This window comes from Carassius gibelio, chromosome B7, assembly GCF_023724105.1.
Source record: "Carassius gibelio isolate Cgi1373 ecotype wild population from Czech Republic chromosome B7, carGib1.2-hapl.c, whole genome shotgun sequence".
NCBI lineage: Eukaryota > Metazoa > Chordata > Actinopteri > Cypriniformes > Cyprinidae > Carassius > Carassius gibelio.
The window spans coordinates 19,893,546-19,915,673 of record NC_068402.1 but is presented as its reverse complement, the minus strand read 5'-3'; the positions used below and the strand labels follow the sequence as shown (position 1 = coordinate 19,915,673).

The window sequence follows — 22,128 nt, the reverse complement described above, 5'->3', positions numbered from 1 at the left end:
AGGCTGTTTTTAGGGGAACGTACACTCCAAGCCCATGCCCATGCATTGTCATACTCATAGCACAAAGCTAGACCTAAAATGGCTGCTTGTTTTGTGTTTTATATGGTCAACTTAAATTTGTTTAAATATGTCCACAGACTTCTGCAGGGTTCATTTTGCACATTGTCTGTTTTGTAAATTGGTTAATTTTCTTCTCTCTTCATCTCATCTTTCTCTAACACATACAAAGACTGACTCTTCCATTTTGATTGCTTATTTTTTTTGGAGAAAGCATTTGAATTATTGGTTGGGCACTTAAATAAATAGTGTTCTATAAGAAATACCCCCTTGGTCTTCTCTTTTCAGTCTATTTGCTGCCACTTTTTAGTATAAATGAAATGCCAGTTTGTGAATTTGTTAAAATACAGATATTTTTAATAAAGTTAATGATTGGCAAAATTGCCAGTTCTACGGTTTAGAAAAAAAAAAAACTAGAATACAGTAATGATCCTGAAAAATTACGGTACACCGCTGGAAACCTTGCTGCCAGTATATTACTGTTAATTTACAAAAAAGCTGTAATTCAGAAAACTGTAAAATAACGGTACACAGCTGGAAACCCTGCTGCCAGTATATTACCGTTAATTTACAGAAAAGCTGTAATTCTGGAAACTGTAAAATAACGGTACACAGCTGGAAACCCTGCTGCCAGTATATTACCGTTAATTTACAAAAAAGCCGTAATTCAGAAAACGGTAATAAAACTGTAAAATTACGGTACACTGCTGGAAACCCTGCTGCCAGTATACTACCGTTAATTTACAGGACAATTTTTTACAGTGTGCGGTAGGTTTGTTTGGTAGCTCACAAAGTAAGGAGACATACTTAAGGGGCAAGGAGCTCCGGTTTGATTCCCATGTAACCACATTTCGACAAAGCAGTTCAAATCTGCATATAAGTAAGCTCAAAAGGCACGGGTGCATCAACAAATGCATTTTATATCAGATTTGCATTTGTTAACATTATTGGGTAGGGTTTGGTTTTGTGCAGAGCATATTTCCAACACAATAGAGCCTTAACTTTTAGCGAAAGTCACCAGATATTTCAATTCTGAACCACCGCAATACATAACAGAAGCAATATAATAAAAATACAGCAATACGTACCCATTTCAACGTAATAAAAATGTGCCAGGGTTCACTATTTGAACCACTGTTTTAGCGCCACTCAGTGGACATTTCTCTTTGAAACTGCCGCAAAACGTTCAGTAAGGTGCGTAAAAAAGGGTGAAGTGCACATAAGTACGGTAGGTATTTTTATGAGACCAGGTTGGAAAATTGTCATATATCTAAATGCAGCTCTGAACAAATGAAAGAAATGCTTACTGTAATAATAAAATCTCCATACTCATCGTGAAGAAGGAGGCGGGAACCGGCGCACAATCAAAAATCACTTTAATTATTCAAAATAAACACAAAACGGCGCACCAGCCCCTCACGGACGACTGGTGCGCATAAATAAAAAGCAAACACATAAAATAATGTCCCAGGCCTGGTCCTCTCTCGTCCTTCACTATAGTCGCTCCAGTTTTATATCCTTCCATCTCCTACATGGGACTCGATACCAGCGGTGGGGCGCAGGTGCAGCTCATCTTCAATCACTACACCTGGCCTCACTCCTCGTTCCCATGCCTCTCGGCCCCGCCACACTTACATATTTAACTTTTCATCACAAAAGCCATCAAGTAAGTTTTTGGAAAGTAGTAATGGGTTGAAAGTCACATGTCTCATGAGTTTCTATTTCAAATCTGAAGTAGATAACATTAGTAGATAAAATTAGATTGCTGCAACCCATTTTTCTGAGACTACTAAAAAAAAAATAGTGCTGGGAAACGATTAAATTTTTTTAAGCATGATTATTCGCATTATTATCTGCAATTGATCGCATTGTTATGCACAAAACAAATAATGCATTCAAAAGTAGTGTATTGTGCACTTTTTTCATTTAGAAGTAGGCCTACTGCTATATGAACAAAAGTGTAATAACATTTGGTTTGCAAAATCTTTAAACAAATAAGGTGCTTTTTACAGCAGTGTTCCTTTTACATAGTAGCAGTTAAATATTTATTGTAGCCTAAATCTCAACCTATAACATTAATGTAATCAAATTAAATATAAAACAAGCCATTTGTCACTGCCAGGACATTAACGTTTTTATAGAAAGTCCAGAGTCCAGAGCCTCGATCATAACATTATAACAGGCACCTTCCTATTAGAGACCTGCATGGTCGCGGGACCCATCACAGTAGAGTGCGGTGCGGGACAAAACTTGATGGACGGGTAGAGACTCGTGTGTGCGGGAGAATAATTAGGGTGTGCACAAACTAGGAAATTTTAACCATACTGGAGTGCGTTTGACCCCCAAAGCCTGGTTCGTTGGACTAGTGTGATTGTTCGGTTTAGCAGTCACTGACTCAGTTGAAAGAGGTGGGCAAGAGTGCAGTTCCGTTCTATATAGATCAGTGAGTGTTAGCGCTAACCAGGGTGCGATTTGCCGGGGGGAATGCCTGGGATTTCCCCCATTCTGGTCAATGTATCCCTGCCTCTGCTTAATTATTTTTATCCTCGGTGGGGATAAATTTATCCCCCCCTCAAAGTGATCAGTGCTACTACAATAGTGGCGAGACGGATCACAAAACTTATCACGGATCCGTGGTTTGATTAAAGTCAATTTTTATTTTAAAATACGCTACTTTGCCTGGCTCTGATATAGCTGCTGCGCAGCCTCCCTGTGTTCACCACTCTGCAGACTTGCTCAATGTCCCACCCACAGCGCTATCTGATTGGTTACACCACACAAGTAATAGCCTATCAACACTTGTGAGACAGTTGAAGCCGGTCCGCTGAGCAGTGGAGTTGCTAATTTGGTGGCTTTGTCACTAGATTTAGCAACTTTTTTTTCCAAAAAAGTGACTAGCGACAAATCTAGTGACTTTTTGGGCAATCATTATTTAGTCTCTGAAACTCTCTGGTGCTGCCGTACGAGTGCGAGGTCTCTCTTTCCCAGCGTGAACCTCTCTCTCTGCTTCTGCTGTATTCAGCGAGCGTAAAGAGGAACAGCAACAAAAAAAAAAGATATTCTGTTGCTTCTTACTCTATTTTACAAGCAAGTATAGCCGACATCAGTCACAGCACAGCCACTAACTTTATGGTATGTGTAACGGAGTTTAAATAATTCTGTTAAATTCATGCATTAATTGGGGGAAACTCGACATTGGCTGGCTGTTGAGTCACTCGCATTTGTGTGCGTTATATTGTGGGCGGAGTTACGTAAATTACCAGCAGAGTCTCACATCTCTCACTTCTGGTAAGTCGCATCAATAAGCGCTGCGTCATAAACGGAGTTTATATTATTTTCAAGTGCAAGATTGGACTTTAATATTACACACAAGTTTACCTCATTTGCCTGTCTGTCAGTAGAGTCAAAATGTGTTAATTGCGATGATTAAATGTGATGCGTGTGTATGTTAACCTGCCTGTGAACTCCGTATCTGTTGATTTCATTTAAGATTTCTGAGCAACGTTGATGCTTTGATAGCCTACACTAACCAGCTTTTGGTCGTGTTTGTCCCAGGTATGTTTTATATTCACATTTGTCATGTTCTGTGTAAAAATATAAGCCGAATTAAGTGTTGGCATTAACACGTGCCATATGCTCACATGTGCTTAACAGAGTAACGGCGCCATTTTAGTTGTTCCTTCTCTGCATTTCATTTATACAAAAATATGCAAAATGATGGTTACTTAAGGTTATAGTTTCTCTGTATTTATGTGAAGTAATGAGAACGGAGACAATTTATTTTATTTCTTTTAATGTGTTTTATTTTGAATTTTATTCCACTATATGTTCACGATCACTCTGTAAAAATGTAAATCCAGCAGAGTCTCACATCTCTCACTGCTGATTTCTGAGCAACGTTGATGCTTTGATAGCCTACACTAACCAGCTTTTGGTCGTGTTTGTCCCAGTTTTATCTGTCCCAGACCCAGTAAAGCAAGACTTGAGTAACCATCCACCTGCTCTCCGTGTGATTTGATCCACACACACAACCAGTCACATATGTGTATTTGATTTCATTAGTGCAGATTAATGTTTGAGAGCTGGTTATGTAATCTTAATGGACCATTTTCAGTCATTATAATATTCATTCCATTGTCTGACAAAAGTAACATTAAAATATAGTAATAAAAACAGTTTTATTGAGAGTTAAATTAAATGGCTACATTAAATTGCAGTATGTGAGCATAGGGAGGCAATACAATACGACGCACTTATGTCATAAATATGCTAATTAGTGTATGACGTCATCTAGTTCATGTTCTCATGATTTATTTTTATAATAAATAAATCATCTGCTTTTTTCACAAATCGCACCCTGGCACTAACCATGCCGGAGTGCAGATCTTCTGATAAGTGCTGCATGATTGCGTGAATATTTCTGAGCGGCAAAAGCGATAGATCTGTAAAACAATATATTGTGAGAGGGATGTGTGTTGCCACATCCCATACGACTCATAATATTAAACCACAAAGTTAACAAAACGATTCATTCCACTGTGTTTAGCGCTTCTCTGCTGTCTTCTTGTGTTATCGGAAACTTCCTATTTCCAACTTATAAATCATGATTACAAGCTCGTTGCTTTCTTTTCTGTTAAAAATAACAGTGGACAGTGACTATATTTAGTCATTAAATATAACACTGCATAGATTTTCAATTATAAAACAATAAACAGAATATTTGTATACATTGTATAAGTTATTTATTTGAGCACTAGAAAAATACAATAAGAATATTTTTTGAGTAATAAAAAGAAATAAGGATAAAAAGAATTTGCTATGTATGCCAAGTATCCTACATCCTGAGATTGCTAGAAATACAGAATTCACACTAATAGCTGCTGATACAGTCAGTAAGCACATGCTGATGGCTGGTAATACAGATGGTAATCATACAGATGCGCCCTATAGTCAATAATCACACTCTATTCATATAGACTGCATTCACACTGATAACTATCATACACATAGTACTCAGTACCATTACAGATGGTAAACATGCAGATACAGCCACATTCCCCACAAAACACACACACACATATATATTAGGGGTGTAAAGGTTCACCAAATTCAAGGTTCGGTTCGATACGATACACTGGTGTTACGGTCCGGTTCAGTACGGTTCGGTATGTTTTAGATACAGCAAAATGACAAAATTGGCAGATAAATTTCCTTGATTTTTTAAAAAAAAATTATTTATTAAAACTAACAAAGTATGTTTTTTTTTTTAAAGAACTAGTTAATTACAGACCAATCTCGCATCTTCCTTTTCTGTCCAAGATACTAGAAAAGGTAGTATCCTCACAATTATATTCCTTCTTAGAGTAAAAGGGTATCTGTGATGATTTCCACAGATCTAGACCGTATCATAGTACTGAGACTGCTCTAATTAGAGTTAAAAATAGCAAAATTTTCATTTCATTGTGTTTTTGTTAGCAATGGTTACCTCCAAAGAAACACGTGCACCCATTATCACTTTGCATTAAGATGGCCTCACATGCAAGGAAATTGCTACAAGGAATATTGCACCTGAAAGAACCATTTACTGGATCTTGAAGAACTTAAAGGAGAGAGGTTTGAATGCAGAGAAGAAGTCTTCAGGACTTTCCAGAGTGTCCAGCAAGTGCCAGGACCATCTCATCCTGAGGAGTCAGCTACAAAATCAGCACATCTGGGAAATTGATTGATTGGAGAAGAAAAGGTAAATGCTACCATGAGTCCTGTGAGATGCCAACAGTGAAGCATCCTGAGACCATCCATGTGTGGGGTTTCTTTTCAACGAGGGGAGTGGGCTAATTCTTCACAAAAACAATGCCATGAAAAAAGAATGGTATCAAACATCCTGCAAGAGTGACTTCTTCCAATGATCCATGAGCAATTTGGTGATGATACGTGCATTTTCCAGCATGATGGAGCACCATGTCACAAAGCAAATGTGATAAAGAAGTGGCTTGAAGATCATTACATTGACATTTTGGATCCATGGCCATGCAACTCCCCGGATCTCAATCCCATAGAGAACTTGTGGTAAGTCCTCAAAAGGCAAGTGAACAAGCAGAAGCCCATAAATTGTGATCAACTCCAAAAACTAATAAGGCAAGAATGGATTGCCATCAGTCTGGATTTCGGACAGAAGCTAATATCTAGTATGCCAGAGTGAACTGAAGAGGTTATGAAGAACAAGTGTCAACACTGTAAATAATGACAAATTATACATTTTTGCCAATACATTTTTTTAAACATTATATGCTTGTCATTGTTTTTCAGTATACCATAGAAACATGAGCTTCTCAAAACTTTTGAGGGCTTCGGATGTCCAGGACAGAGACTTGGGCTTATCTCGGAACATGGAAGTTAGAGAAGCGGTGATGAGACTGAAGGGATGAAGTTGGAGAATCCCAAAAAGCTTTGAGTTCTTTATGAATGCCTTGGATCTTATTGTCATCCATTTAGATACCCTGGGGACTGATCCAATATCTGAGGAACATGATGGTGGTGTGGTGGAACACGCACTTCTCCAACTTGAGGTAGAGGTGATGTTTCCTCAGATGCTGAAGGACCTGCTCCATATGCTGATGATGTTCTGCCTGATTCTGGGAGTATATGAAGATGTCTTCGATTTACACTATCACCATCACAAAGTGATGAAGGAACTCCTGGAACACCTTGTTCATAAATCCTTGTAAAACAGAAGGTGAGTTGGATAATCCAAATGGCATAACAAGATATTCATAGTGTCCGGTGGGTGTGATGAATGCAATCTTCCAGTTGTAAAAATGATACAAACTTTATTGGTATTCCAATTAACCCTCTTGGCCTAAAGTTGTTTTTTGGGCCCTGAGTAAGTTTTGGTATGCCCTGACATCTGTTTTTTTTTTTTCAGTATATTAAACAAATATTAATGGCTAAATTCTGAAAACACTGTATTCAGCACAAACTGGGCTACGATAATATAAGAGCAGCATGAATGTACATGTTTGTGTTTTTGAGAAAACAATGTTCATGTGTGGTTAGTGAAAAACAAAAAAAATTAATCACTGAAATAAGGCGATAAAACACATACAGAATATTTGTTCACAAAACTTTTGAGAAATGGATGTGGTAGACTAGAGTTTTTGTTACAAAATGATTTCAAAATTATCCTGTTCACAGAAAACAACATATTGTTTTAACATTTGTAAAACATGTTTTGTGATAGAATGCCCTTCTGTGGCAATGGCCATGAATATTTTGTGATTCACACCTGAGAGAGAAAGGTCCTCCCATAATGGGCCACCGGCGATGCCATGGGGGGGGGGGGGGGGGGTCTTGGGGGGTCTCAAGACCCTGCCAAAAGACGCCTATTCCCCCCATTTGACCCCCCACCTTCTTCCTGATTAAAAAATATATATATACGGGATAAAAATAAAACAAAAAATTCTTCAAACTACGCAGAACAATAATTAATAATTTATACGACATTTATTTGTACACTGAACCGAGAACCGTTCTGTCAAACGCATTCCAATTCGAGAACCGATTTGCTGATGATACTTCGCATGCGTGATTCAGCGTGAAGCAGACTGACCCACAGTGCGTCTGAACCGAACTGTTTTTTTTGGTGATTGATCTGTTCTAATGTTATAAGCGCGGGTAAACCGAAGGCTTGAATGAAGGGCAATCATCGCCAATGACATCAAGTTGAGCGCAAAAGAACAGGTGAACCGTTTTTTTTTTTCAACAGTTTTTTTTTTTGATCAAACTGTCTGAAAACCGATTCGCCGAAAAGAACCGAGCTTCCCATCACTACTGGTGATATGAAAACTGATGCAACCGGTTATTGATTGGAGAACGAGTCAATCTTTTGTTCGTTATCTGGCTCGGCTCGCTGTTCATCTTCAGTTCTCTTTTCACAGCAGTTCAGTCAGTGTACTGTTTAAGTAAATTAATTACTCCAGGATATTGGTTTGTTTTAACTCAGAGGGAGTGTTAGCCACGTTAAAAAAGTTTAAGCCTTAACAGCTTAAGTCATTTGTGGATAAATGCTTATTGGAGACGCAAACTGTTTCAAACAATTCAGTTCGTTTGGCGAACTGGTTCAAGAAGATCCGGTGATTCGTTCGCGAACTGAATATCACTACGCGCTCACAACAGACCCAGAAGAGAAGACAATTCTGAATAAAGTCATAATTTTTGCTATTTTTGGAACAAAATGTATTTTCGATGCTTCAACAAATTCTAACTGACCCTCTGATGTCACATGGACTACTTTGATGATGTTTTTCTTACCTTTCTGGACAAGGACAGTAGACCGTACATACACTTTCAATGGAGGGACAAAAATCTCTCCGGACTAAATCTAAAATATCTTAAATTGTGTTCCGAAGATGAACGAAGGTCTTACGGGTTTGGAACGACATGAGGATGAGTCATTAATGACATAATTTTCATTTTTGGGTGAACTAACACTTTAAAGTTTGAGCATATTGTTTGCAAACTGCAATTGATTAATCAATTAAAAGCAAAGTAAGTTAGTTGATATGCTGTGTTGTTTTTGTTGTTTAGTAACAGTAATATGCAGTTATTAGCCGTGTCCACTGTATTTTTTGTTGGTTTTCATGAGATCCCCTTTGAAATGACCAGGACCCCCTATTGCAACCCCAATCAAAATTGTCTGAAGCCGCAACTGTAATGGGCCATCAATATGAATGTGACTGAGGCAGGTAAGAATGAGTGTGAGCAGAGTAAAATAATGTGGGTTTTTAATTATTGTTTGTATTTAATTTACAACACAGTATAATAAAACCAGGGGCGTAGCTGGGTTTAGAGGGCAGGTTGTACCAGTGGGCCCTGTTTGAAAGTGTTCAATTTGTACAGATGTTTGTTCTGTTTATTTGTTTGTGCTATTTACAAAGTGTTTAAGTTTTTTCAAGTTTGTAAGTGTCCAGGTATAGAAACCAAATAATTAAATGTAAAATAGCACTGTAAAATTAAATATACAGTCAAACCAAAATTTGTTCAGACACCTTCAACATTTCTCACATTATCAATTTATTGGCTATAGTTCAGAAAATGGTAATAAAATATTACAAGAACTCAGAGTTAAAATGTCAGAACAAATTCATCTTGATAATATCAGATAACGTTGATAGAAAGATATGTAATGGATTACAATCAAACAAAACTTCAGAACTTTAATTTTGTAAAGTCTATGGTGTGAAAAGGTTGCAATAGCAGTTCTAGAAAAAAAACACATAAGCAAAACATGGTCAGGTCAAAGTGTCTGAATAAATTTAGGTCCCAAATTCCAAAATCTGCTTTCACACTCAGTATCGAACCCAGGTGCGTTTGCAGTCACCTTACGTCATTGCAAACGCACACGGAAAACGCATTTAGAACACAACGCGACTGAGCATAGTTGTAATTTTTTTTTTATTTTGGTGCTATCATGCACAGTATAATATATATATATATATATATATATATATATATATATATATATATATATATATATATATATATATATATATATATTTGTTTGTTTGTTTTTTTATTTAATTTTAATTAATTTAATTTTGACTTTTAGGAGTGTGTGGAATCAACCTCCTGTGTTGAGGAAACTGATATCGACAGTGTTACGCATGAGTGGGATACTTTACTTCCTGAACAAGTGCGCACCAGAGTCCGTGTTGTTTGCACATTCACATGAACCGCGCCACAGCTCGGGAGCAACCGAATTCAGACCACCTTCCCCAGGTAGTCTTGGGTTCCGTACCCCAGTGCAAACCAGGGTCCAATGACAGCATTCACATTAGCGATTTTTCATGCGAACCGTGCCCCATTCTGCACTAAACTGCCAGTGTGAAAGCCCCCATACAAAATGTGAAGGGCAGGGGGTCTTCTAGGAGAGGTTTGGGAACCACTGACCTAAACACTAAATAAATAAACCTTCATATTAACCTTTTCTCCCTAAAATAAAATTTTCTACATACACCTTTTTCTTCCATCATAATCTACATGTTTTGCAACATTTATATGTTGTGCAGACTTTTAAAGAGAATATGTTTGATAAAGACACATGTATAAAGAAAATGAATCCTAACACAATATCATTTAAAGCCATAAAATAAAAGACAGCCACACAGAGGGTAGCAGAGTTGACAGCTTGGAAGAGACTTAGCTTTTGCAGTTTTAATGAGAACAATTTATTTCAAATGGTGAAAGTGCAAAATGTAATCTTTTAATGACTCACCGTTGATGCAGACTTCATACGACTGACATACCTCATTTTCAAATAGACAACCTGTGGGGGAAAAAAAAACTTCATCATTGGAATGCAAAGCCACTGAAATGGCTGAGGGAATTCATAAAAGCGGTTTGTATGGCTCATCAAGTTCCTGCTGATCAATATCTGGAATGCAGCTCGATGCAACCCCATTTAAGACAGACTTCTAATTAGCAGAAATTCAATTTGAGAAGTAAACAAGGTTTGAAATATCCTTATTTTTAATAAATACGCTTTTGTTCAACACTGGATGGCTATCACTTTTAAGTGATGCAACAGCTATATACTGTGGCTATACAGCAATAATAATAAAAAAAATATTTAACTTCTCGCATCTCTGGGTAACACACAGTTGAGCCCATTGCTGAATTAATCAGTTGAGTAAATTACTAATTGACTTACTTTTTAATTTCTAAATGATTCACTGTTGTTGACTGAATTGGTTGAGTAAATAGGCTCATTTGAAATGATCTGCACTGAACCGATCACCAGTGAACACAATGACATGCATGTCAGTTAGAAAAATGTCTAAGTTATGTCCAACTTGCTCTGATGTCATGCTGACATGTGCCAAAATACTCGCAATAGGTATCTGTTCCACTTCGAGAGCTCAGAACTGTCCGTCTTGACTGCACTTATTCCTGCCTTGCCTTGCCTTGTCTTTGCCTTTGTGTATTTTGGATTTTGGACTGTTTATCTGGTTTTTATGATTGTTTTGCGGTTAACAAGATAAATGGCAGCCCAAAGTCTCTCCACAAAATGGCTTCCAGCCTGGAAGCTGTTCACAAAATGGCCGCCGCTCCTGAGTCTCGTCCTGTCATGGCCACCATTCCAGAGCCTGCTCACGTCAAGCCTGCCAAAACCGTCACAGCTGATCGTCCAGAGTCTTGTCATGTCATAGCTGTCATCCAGAGCCATGCACACTCAGCAATCCCGAGCCACGCAGACTCAGTGTTCTCAATCAAGACTGTTTGAACGTTCTCAAGCCTGCTGGCCGCTGCTCACTCCCCAGGCACGCACCATCAGTCTTGGAGACAGATGTACTCTCTGTCCTGCCACTTATAAACGCAAAGCCTTTTGCACTCTGCATTGAAAAAATATATGTGACCCCGGACCACCAAAATCGAGCACAGCGTTAGTTCAATCAGGCCACGGAGGTCAGCTGTCAAATTGCTCCATTCACTACCAGTCTCCTATTAGACACGGGACATATATATATGTGGCACTGTGTGCTCAATGGCTCGCAACCCTCCCTCCCATCCCATTATAAGCATGAGCACATTACTGCACACCTTCTGGCTGTCGTCTTCTTTGTTTCAGATCACTAAGGCTTCAAAAATCTTAGCTGGTATGGACCTCACTACGAAGAGACACCCATCTTCATAACCAGGCTACAGGATAGACGTACCACTGCAACATCTACATGATTATCACTGTTTGCTTTAAAGGCTTTATTAAAAGTCTTAATTGTTATGTATTTCTAAACTCATGGTTCCGGGGGGTTAATGTTAAAGCTCTTGTATGTTCAATTATTCTGGGAGCAAGAACCCCCATTAGGAACCATACCACCAAAGATAAATTGTGTTCAATAAACTCAAGTAAACTTGCCAAAGTGGTTCCTGTCTGAACTAGTCTAAAGTCACTGGGGTATATTTCTAGAAATAGCCAAAAAAACATTGTATGGGTCAAAATTATAGAAATTTTATTTTATGCCAAAAAACATTAGGATATTAAGTAACAATTATGTTCCATGAAGATATTTTGTAAATGTCCTACTGTAAATGTCAAAACTAACAAACAGGTGATTTTTTCAATATTTAGATATTTTTGCACAATCAGATTGTAGATTTTTGAATGGTTATTTATTAGGTTTATAAGGTTATTTATTCAGTTTTTAAATGATGTATAAATCTCAATTTTGAGAAATGTACCCTTATGACTGGTTTTGTGGTCCAGGGTCACATATGAACACACTGTTGCACCTCTTTTAAGGCTTATTATGTGGCGTTTATATAAGCGTTTTGATGGGTTGTGTCAAAGAGCTGTAAAAATCGTTACACTCACCAAGTGAATGAATCGTGTTTGTGTTGAACTATTATTAAAAAGCAAAAACTTTTCTTTGATCTATGAACGTTTCCCTTAGTTAGTGTGCTCAATGTCATTTCACAGTCTAAAATGTCTGTCATAGCAAATCAAAACATGCTGTTGTGAATAATTAAGCGAAGCATCTTCTCATAGAATAAGAACATGCAGTCCTATGAATAATTCAACAGACACTGATGCGTCATCGATGTACTATAGTCCACTGCCACATCATAAATTGTGACGTCAACACAAGTGTGGATTTTGTGTGGAAAAAAGTGTGGAAAAAAGCTTAAAATTAACCAGTTTTCTATGATGTGCAACACAAACACCTCTGCTAAAATCTCAGACAAAGTAGTCTGGGGTTTCATGACCTTTTAATAATCCACAGGAGGGTAGACACGTAGGGGTGTAGTAGACCGGACAAACACTAATGCTGAGTTTACACTGCATGATTTTAGCCCAATTTTTTACTAGCCCACAGGTTTCGCGGAATCACTGACATATGCCCGAAATCGGAATATGCAGCCAATGAGAGGCCAAAATACAGGCCCGAGGAAAGTTCGGGGAGGAGTTATAGACCAGAATATAAGAATTTTTAATAGATATTTGAACAATTATGTCATACAGAAACAAGCACAAACATTTGCTTGGCCAGCCACAACATCAGCATTAAAACATCAGCATTAAAACACCCAATCCCTGTTCCCTGCAACTCCCTGTGTTTTGTAGTGAAACGTAGATTCGGACTGAACAGAGCTGTAAGTGATTCTTCCTAATGTGAAGTCATGCAATGTGAAACCCCCTGTCGCCGAGCCATCGTGCAATGTGAACACAGCAGCAACTGAATGCTACCCCCAGACAGTCACGCAGTATGAAAACAACACTATCTGATAAACAAGATAAATACAAGATTGCATGATAATGGTTAAATGATCACATACATTTAAATGAAGTGTAGAATTGTTAAAATGTATTCTTTGAAATTGCAAGTCAAAACAGAATGAAACATTATCATATATATATATATTATATATATATATATATATATATATATATATATATATATATATATATATATATATATATATTATTATTATTCTTGCTACAAATATTCTTATATGGGGGCACATCATTTTTATTCGTATGCTGTCGTGGGGAAGTCGTGGCCTAATGGTTAGAGGGTTGGACTCCCAATCGAAGGGTTGTGGGTTCTAGTCTCAGGCCGGACGGAATTGTGGGTGGGGGGAGTGCATGTACAGTTCTCTCTCCACCTTCAATACCACGACTTAGGTGCCCTTGAGCAAGGCATCGAACCCCCAACTGCTCCCCGGGCGCCGCAGCATAAATGGCTGCCCACTGCTCCGGGTGTGTGCTCACAGTGTGTGTGTGTGTGTTCACTGCTCTGTGTGTGTGCATTTCGGATGGGTTAAATGCAGAGCACAAATTCTGAGTATGGGTCACCATACTTGGCTGAATGTCACTTCACTTTTTTCACTTTTTTTTTTTTAAACAAGCATTAAAGGGGGGGTGAAATGCTATTTCATGCATACTGAGTTTAGATGGAGCGGAATTTCCTTATATGGGTCCTGAGGGCACGTTTGCCGGAAGAGCGCGCGCTCCCGTATAGCAGAGCAGAGAGACTGTGTACAGACAATCACTGATCAGAGCGAGAGCGTCGCGAAATGTCACAAAAGGAGTGTGTTTTTGGTTGCCAGGGCAAGACAACCCTGCACAGATTACCAAAGAAAAAACAGCATTAAGGGACCAGTGGACGGAGTTTATTTTTATAGAGCATCAACGGAGTTGTGCAAGTGTTTTTGTTTGTTCCCTGCATTTCTAAAATGCTTGTTTTACAAACAAAGCCCAGTTTGACGACGGATTTGCGTATCGTTTATTTCTTAAGGATGATGCAATCCCAACGAAAAAGGGCCACGATTGTGTGTTGGAACCACAAGCGGTGAGTAAAACTGCTTAAAATATCTCTGCCTCCTTGTTAGTGGGTCCGCCTCCCATCGGAGACCCGGGTTCGAGACCCGGGTTCGAGCCCCGCTCGGAGCGAGTCCTTGCTGCTGCTGCTCTCGTTCAGTTTCAGCCTTCACAGCTGTCACAGCTTCCAAACGCTCTCAACGCAACTGGCGCTCGTGATTCTTTAGCTCCGCCCACACGTCACGCCTCCAGGCGCTCGTGTTTTTCCGGGAAAAATCGGTACAGACTATCTTTCTCTTATGAATATAATAAAACTAAATACTTTTTGGAGTTATGAAGGATGCAGTACTACTCTATAGGTACTCAAGATTAACATGATATTGAGTGAAAACGAGCATTTCACCCCCCCTTTAAATAAAATGATCATGAAAGTAACTTATTTTTTATTTAAAGGTCCCCTTCTTCGTGATCCCATGTTTTAAACTTTAGTTAGTGTGTAATGTTGTTGTTAGAGTATAAATAATATCTGTAAAATTCTAAAGCTCAAAGTTCAATGCCAAGCGAGATATTTTATTTAATAGAATTCGGCTACAAAAACCGATCCGTTTAGACTACATCCCTCTAGTTCCTGCAGTAATGACATCAATAAAACAGTTTTTTGACTAACCTCCGCCCACATGAATTCATCTCGGAGTCCAATCATCTTTGTTTGGCCTTCCCAGGGACGCTGTTCTTGGAGATTAATGGTTACAATTTATGTTTAACTCGGTTCCCGAAAATTATAATCCACATGTAAAACTATGTGCAGCACATTTTGCTGAGGACAGCTTGCTGAGGACAACTTCCTCAATCAGTTTAATGTCGGATTCGCACAAAGATTATTCTTGAAAGATGGAGCAGTTCCCTCTTTGTCTGGAGAAGGCGTTGTTTATGGACCACAACTGGCAAGTGTATTTTATTATTTAAGTTGGTGCGTTTAACAGTTTCTGTAACTTATTACACAAAGGGCAATGGTTTTTAGCTTTGTTAACTAGATGTTAGGGCTGTGCAAAAAAACGAATGCGATTTCATGCGCATCTCGTCAGTAAAAACGCTCCTGTGATTATGAGTACATCTCCAGCACATGCTCCTGCCCACTTGCTTCTCAAAACTAGTCCAATCACGCGTTTCCAGGTGGGCAGCTTGCTCTAAGCTGCTGTCGAATCACAACACAGGAACCGCTGACCCAATCAGAACTTGTTAAGTATTTCTGAAGGAGGGACTTTATAGAACAAGGAAGTCATCAGCCGTTTTTATGACAGTGAAACAGCGGTATACAGATAGGTGAATTGTGTGAAATATACTGTTTTTTTACACGCAAAACATGAACACATGTTATATTGCACACTGTAAACACAATCAAAACTTCAAAAAAGCGCGAAAAACAGGACCTTTAAATCCTCTGTATCCATGTGTTGCTTGGTGTGAGGAACAGATTCAAATTCAAACCATTCATCGGCGATATGCATCTCCTTCCTCTGTAGCTATAGTAACTATTAAAAAATTTGCCGTTAAGAAGTTTTATAACAGGTTTTACAGCAACGACATCAAACGCTCATTGGCTCTCGCGGTTTTATCATAGATTGCGACATGATGTGTTTCCGGTGATGTGTGTTTTGAATAAGAAACACGCCACTTGACTGAGTGGATCGGGATAGTATTTCCAGCCTTTAACAACTTAAATTATGCCCTGCTCCTCGCACTACTATTATATTCTGCAACTGCAATGCATTGTCATTTGGATTATTGTGGTACTGCTCTTTGACACATCTACAATAAATTCTTATGATTAAGTTACATGTGTCTATCTGTTACGTTTCTCTTATAGACTGTATACTTAATACACTCACTCTTTATTTGTAGATTAGTTCTTTCTAAAAATAAATTGAAAAATCAATGCAATACGTTTTTTCTTATTGCACAAATACATGATTTGTGGGTTTTAAGTCTGATTTTCTATTCAGTTTAATGTACTTTATTGGCATAGTTTGTGTGTACATTTCATACATTTGTGTGTACACAATGCAATAATAAGACATATTAAGATTCTGTATTCCCAGGCAGCAACAGTGTTGTCCCAGAACCGGCTCACATCTGGCTAGTGTGAAATCCATGTGGGCCAGATGTGGGCCAATTCTGGGCAGAAACTGCTTGCTGTCTGGGTTGGGTCTGGGCTATATAAGGCTCAGGTGTGGCTCAGATTTGGGACTCTGGTTTACTTAAGGCTGAGAATTGGGAACAAAAATAAAAACTGTTTTGGCCCAGTTGAGGGCCAGTTAAAGGTGATTAACTTGCTGAGATTTGGGCTGGTTTATGGCCCATGTGTGGCCCTTGTCTTTAACGCATGTTATAATAAATGTTGAAATTAACACAGTCTATAAAGGAACAATACTTTCATTAATCTTAATGTTACAAATGGACTCTTATTTACACAGTCATACTTAAAGATGCATCTTTAAATATATACACAAAGACTCTCACACTTGAACTGCTTCTATTCTTGAACACTTGATGATTATCTAGTGAAAATAAAAATGCAGCGCTGAGTCTAGAAGAACTCACCGGTATCACACACACCCCGTAGGTGTTGTATTCAGCTCAAGCAGCAGTCTAAAACAGTTTAGTTAATCACCAAATGGACACAAGTTTAATTCAAGAATGAACAATGCGGCATAGATGAGTGTGAAGTTCGGTGTTTAAAAAAACATATAGAGCATATAAAGAAGCATATAGACTAGATTAGAGCTAGAGGAAGACAATTTTTTTTGAAAATGCACAATACACAATTCAATGTGTACATTAACAATGATTCAGGACAAATACAATGTATTTTAATGGAAAACTATGTGAATGGTGAGGCAGGATTTTCTGTCAGCTGCGTTTAAATCTACGTCTGAAGTTTCTTGCACTGTTCAGCATGCTGTATCATGTGTCTAAACAAATAGCATGTGCTGTCAGCGATTTCAACCACTAGAGGCCATTCTTCAACTATATAAGACCCTTCCTGGCCCATCCAGCAATGGACTCAACCCGGAAAACTATCGGCATGGATTTTTGCCGATAACCGATAGTTCCAGCAATCAGCTATCGGTGCTGATTAATCTGCAAAACCTATACATCGGTCAATCTCTAGTGGATGCATAAAGGAAATAACAAAAGTTCATGTAATTAATGTGGACATCAACTCTAGAGAGATGAGGCAGGATTAGATGTGAAAACACACATCTGCTGAGGCTGAACCAACCAGAACCCAAACTGTGACACAAAACAGTTTGCCGTTTCCATGGAGACGAGACTGAAAGAGAGCTCTTAGGTGACAAGAGGAAAGATTACAGAGCTTTGTACATGTGACAGTGTGTGTGTGTGTGTGTGTGTGTGTGTGTGTGCGTGTGTGTGTGTGTGTGCACACGGCCAAGGGACTCTTAAGCAGCTGTCCTTTGATGAAGCACAAGGGAAAGACAAATGTCCCTGAAAGGAAGAGAGAGAGAGCGAGAATCAGAGCTCTCATTTTGCCTTTTCCTTTTTCATTACCACATACATTACGTCGTTCACAGTAGAAAAATGTTTCATTTTTTCTCCTTTTTCAAGCCTCTGAGATCACTTTATAACCCACACATTTGCTTTATTGTCTCTGTCTTTCTCTGTCCCTGTCTATATGCCCTTACAGCTGTCATCACTGTCATAATCCATAAAGATCCAAAAAGAATCAACAAACTAGAGTCAACAAAATATAAGTCTGCAAAAGACCTCATATCTACTCAGAAAATCTTGCTAAAAGACATTAGCCATGCAGCGGAGTGCTGATATTGGCATGCTGATTCAGAAAGCCAGCTGTAATAAATGGCCTGTCAATGGCAGAAGGAGGGTCAACTGAAGATTCTGTCTCTATTAAACATGAAGACAGTCCCACACTAAACTCTGCTCTACACACTGTTTAAAGCTCTGTAATTACTCCTGCGCACTCAAGTCTTATCAAACCACTCTGCCTCTTTTATTAGAGCTTGTCAAAATTCTCATCAGCATTCCATATTAATTACCCCCGTTTCTCACTTTGACGTCTGTCTGGATAAAACGCATTCTGCCTGCCGCTAGCTCCTAAATCAGGTCGACAAAACAATTTGTTATCTCCGAAGAGATTCTGTGCACCCTGGCCAGCCTGTGCTTGTTGACTCCTGAGGTTGATTAAAAGGAAACATAATTAAAGAGTAATAGCTGAAGTCTACTTTTTCACTGTAGGATAGACAAGAGGCTCCAGTGGCACAGCACACTAAAGAGAAATACTTCAGCGATGGATTACCATGGTTCAGTCTAAATAAAATACTTGTTTTAAGATCATTGTTAGCAACACTGTATAATGAGAAAACAATATATGAGATAATTGTTTTTGTGAATATTATTAATATATTAACCCAGACAAAATGATCATATTATTAAAACATAATTAAAGCTTAAAAAATGTTAATTATCCAGACCATTACAAATCAATAGGCCCAGAATAATATTTTTGCAATATTAATATTGAACCCCTAGGTAATCTTTACTGGTCGATATATTGGTCCCCCTTGGTAAAAATGCATTCCGGGCCCACTTTGATTGTGTGGAAGTAGTGCTGAAGTCCAACTACTGCAAGTACATTTTAAATATCTTGCTTTTAAAGATTATTCAGAGATGATAAAATACTCATCAATATTGATATTAAAACACATTTTAGACCTAATATTAAGAAATGAGCTTTGTGCACAAGTAGTATTCCAAGCAAAGTTTAATTATAATTTTTATATCAGTAAGTATATATTTCCTTAGGGGAATAACAAGTATGGTCAATCAAAATAAGTATGCAATAGCAGAATGATGGTAATGGTTGTTTTCACCAGGAATTCCTTTGTTAAAAAAATATTTACAAAATATTTTTAAATAATGCAAACTTTGGCTTCAACAAAGGCATATGCCATCGATTAACAACTTTGCAGCTCGCAGAGCAACACTATATCACAGATTACATTTTGTGCTTGTGTCTGATGAAAATTTCCTTCTTACTCTGAGCCACAGGAAACACACCAGGTGCTGAACACTTCTGACTCTTCACCTCTCCCACAGCAAGATGCCTTGACTGAAGCCTACAGGCTGACATCTTTATGAGGAATCCATTTTAACCCTCCCAGCACTCACACAGTGCCTCATTTCCCCAGAGGTTTGTCTGTGAGGATGCACAACAACAGCAGTGAATGCGAAACCCCATTCTATAGTGATTACAGCAAAACTGCAGACCTGTGTACTTAGCGATGATGGAGTGCATTGTTTTTTTTTCAGGCTGGGAAATTTATACTCACTTACAAACCCAATTCCAAAAAAGTTGGGACACAAATTTTACACATTTCATAAACTTATATTTTATTCACAATATAATATAGATAACATATCAAATGTTGAGAGTGAGACATTTTGAAATGTCATGCCAAATATTGGCTCATTTTGTATTTCATTAGAGCTACACATTCCAAAAAAGTTGGGACAGGTAGCAATAAGAGGTCGGAAAAGTTAAATGTACATATAAGGAACAGCTGGAGGACCAATTTGCAACTTATTAGGTCAATTGGCAACATGATTGGGTTTAAAAAGAGCCTCTCAGAGTGGCAGTGTCTCTCAGAAGTCAAGACGGGCAGAGGATCAACAATTCCCCCAATGCTGCGGTGAAAAATAATGACGCAATATCAGAAAAGAGTTTCTCACAGAAAAATTGCAAAGAGTTTGAAGTTATCATCATCTACAGTACATAATATCATTCAAAGATTCAGAGAATCTGGAACAATCTCTGTGCGTAAGGTTCAAGGCCGGAAAACCATACTGGATGACAGTGATCTTAAGGCCCTAGTGAGGAAATCACAACATGGGCTCAGGAATACTTCCAGAAAACATTGTCGGTGAACACAATCCACCGTGCCATTCGCCGTTGCCAGCTAAAACTCAATAGGTCAAAAAAGAATCCATATCTAAACATGATCCAGAAGCGCAGGCATTTTCTCTGGGCCAAGGCTCATTTAAAATGGACTGTGGCAAAGTGGAAAACTGTTATCAGTGCTCAGTTAAGAAGACTGCATCTCTGATGGTTTTGGGTTGCATTAGTGCGTGTGGCATGGGCAGCTTACACATCTGGAAAGGCACCATCAATGCTGAAAGGTATATCCAAGTTCTAGAACAACATATGCTCCCATCCAGATGTCGTCTCTTTCAGGGAAGACCTTGCATTTTCCAACATGACAATGCCAGACCACATACTGCATCAATTACAACATCATGGCTGTGTAGAATAGGGATCCGGGTACTGAAATGGCCAGCCTGCAGTCTTGATCTTTTACCCATAGAAAATATTTGGTGCATCATAAAGCGGAAGATGTGACAAAGACCTTAGACAGTTGAGCAACTAGAAGCCTGCATTAGACAAGATTGGAACAACATTCCTATTCTTAAACTTGAGCAAACTGTCTCCTCAGTCCCCAGACGTTTGTAGACTGTTATAAAAAGAAGAGGATATGCCACACAGTAGTAAACATGGCCTTGTCCCAACTTTTTTAAGATGTGTTGATGCCATGAAATTTAAAATCAACTTATTTTTCCCTTAAAATTATACATGTTCTCAGTTTAAACATTTGATATGTCATCTATGTTGCATTCTTAATAAAATATAGAAAGTTCACTGCACATCACTGCATTCTATTTTTGTTCACAATTTGTACAGTGTCCCAACTTTTTTGGTATCAGGTTTGTATATTACTGTATTTTATGTATATCCAACATATTTTATGTTAAATGACAGTTTATATGAATGACACCTGGCTAAAAAGTCTAGTAATTCTACCACCTTAACTGCATGTGGTGTGAAAATGGATTTTGGTGAGGTTAAAAATAAACAGTGCCAAGTGACCTGGATTCTGAATTATTAATTCTCTATGATCCATGGAGGATAGAGGATTCTATTCACTTATGATTGGACTTGTTTAATCATTTTTGTCCTGGTATTACTGTAGACCACTTGAATAAGGATGTAAACGAACTGACTGCTATATAATTACTCATTTTGTTATTCTCAGAATATTTATATAGATATAATTATGACATTCAACAACCAACAGCCTTAATAATGGTTATCAAAAAGCTATATTATAAATATAAAACATTGTATAGGCTGCTATATTTATGAAAGTGTTGTGACTATGTTCCTAATACCATTTTATTGCGAATAAATAAATAAAAAACATTATATTACTTACTGCATGAAGTTATTGCAAATACTTATGTACAAACCTAATGGACATATTTGTGTGATAGCTAAAAGAATGAGACTTTATCCTAAACATATTTGATTAATATATATATATAAAATTACCCATTCTTTTAGTGTTAAGCATAAAGTCATTCTCAACTTCAGACAAGCAGTGGTTTATGGATCCTTTGGAATTAAGTCGATTTATTTTTTAACAAAAAGCATTTCAAAGTAACTCTTTGGGTTTTAGTTTGTGACATAAAAGTTTCTTTATTCAGTGCTATGCCTTGTATTAGGGTCAGATCTAAGGAGCTACTGAGGTAGATAACCAATAAAATGAATAAACAATTTTCAGAAATGTTATATCACTATAAATGTGCTAAAAATTCTCATATAGTTCAGGAAAGTGCCTAGATGTTTAATCCATCAAAAAGCACATAAACAGACCTGTCATCTT

The 22,128-nt window shown here is 38.0% G+C and overlaps 1 protein-coding gene across 2 annotated transcripts in view; it reads right to left on the bottom strand.

Annotated features, from left to right (window-relative positions):
• Positions 1-22,128, bottom strand: part of ptprn2 (protein tyrosine phosphatase receptor type N2) — a 202,334-nt gene that overhangs the window by 162,344 nt on the left and 17,862 nt on the right. The window contains exon 2 of one of the 2 annotated variants that reach the window (XM_052561647.1): positions 10,328-10,378. The exons of the other annotated variant lie outside the window; for it this stretch is intronic. Within the exon in view, the coding sequence (XP_052417607.1) occupies positions 10,328-10,378 (51 nt within the window). The remainder of the gene's footprint in view (positions 1-10,327; positions 10,379-22,128) is intronic. 2 annotated transcript variants of the gene reach the window in all.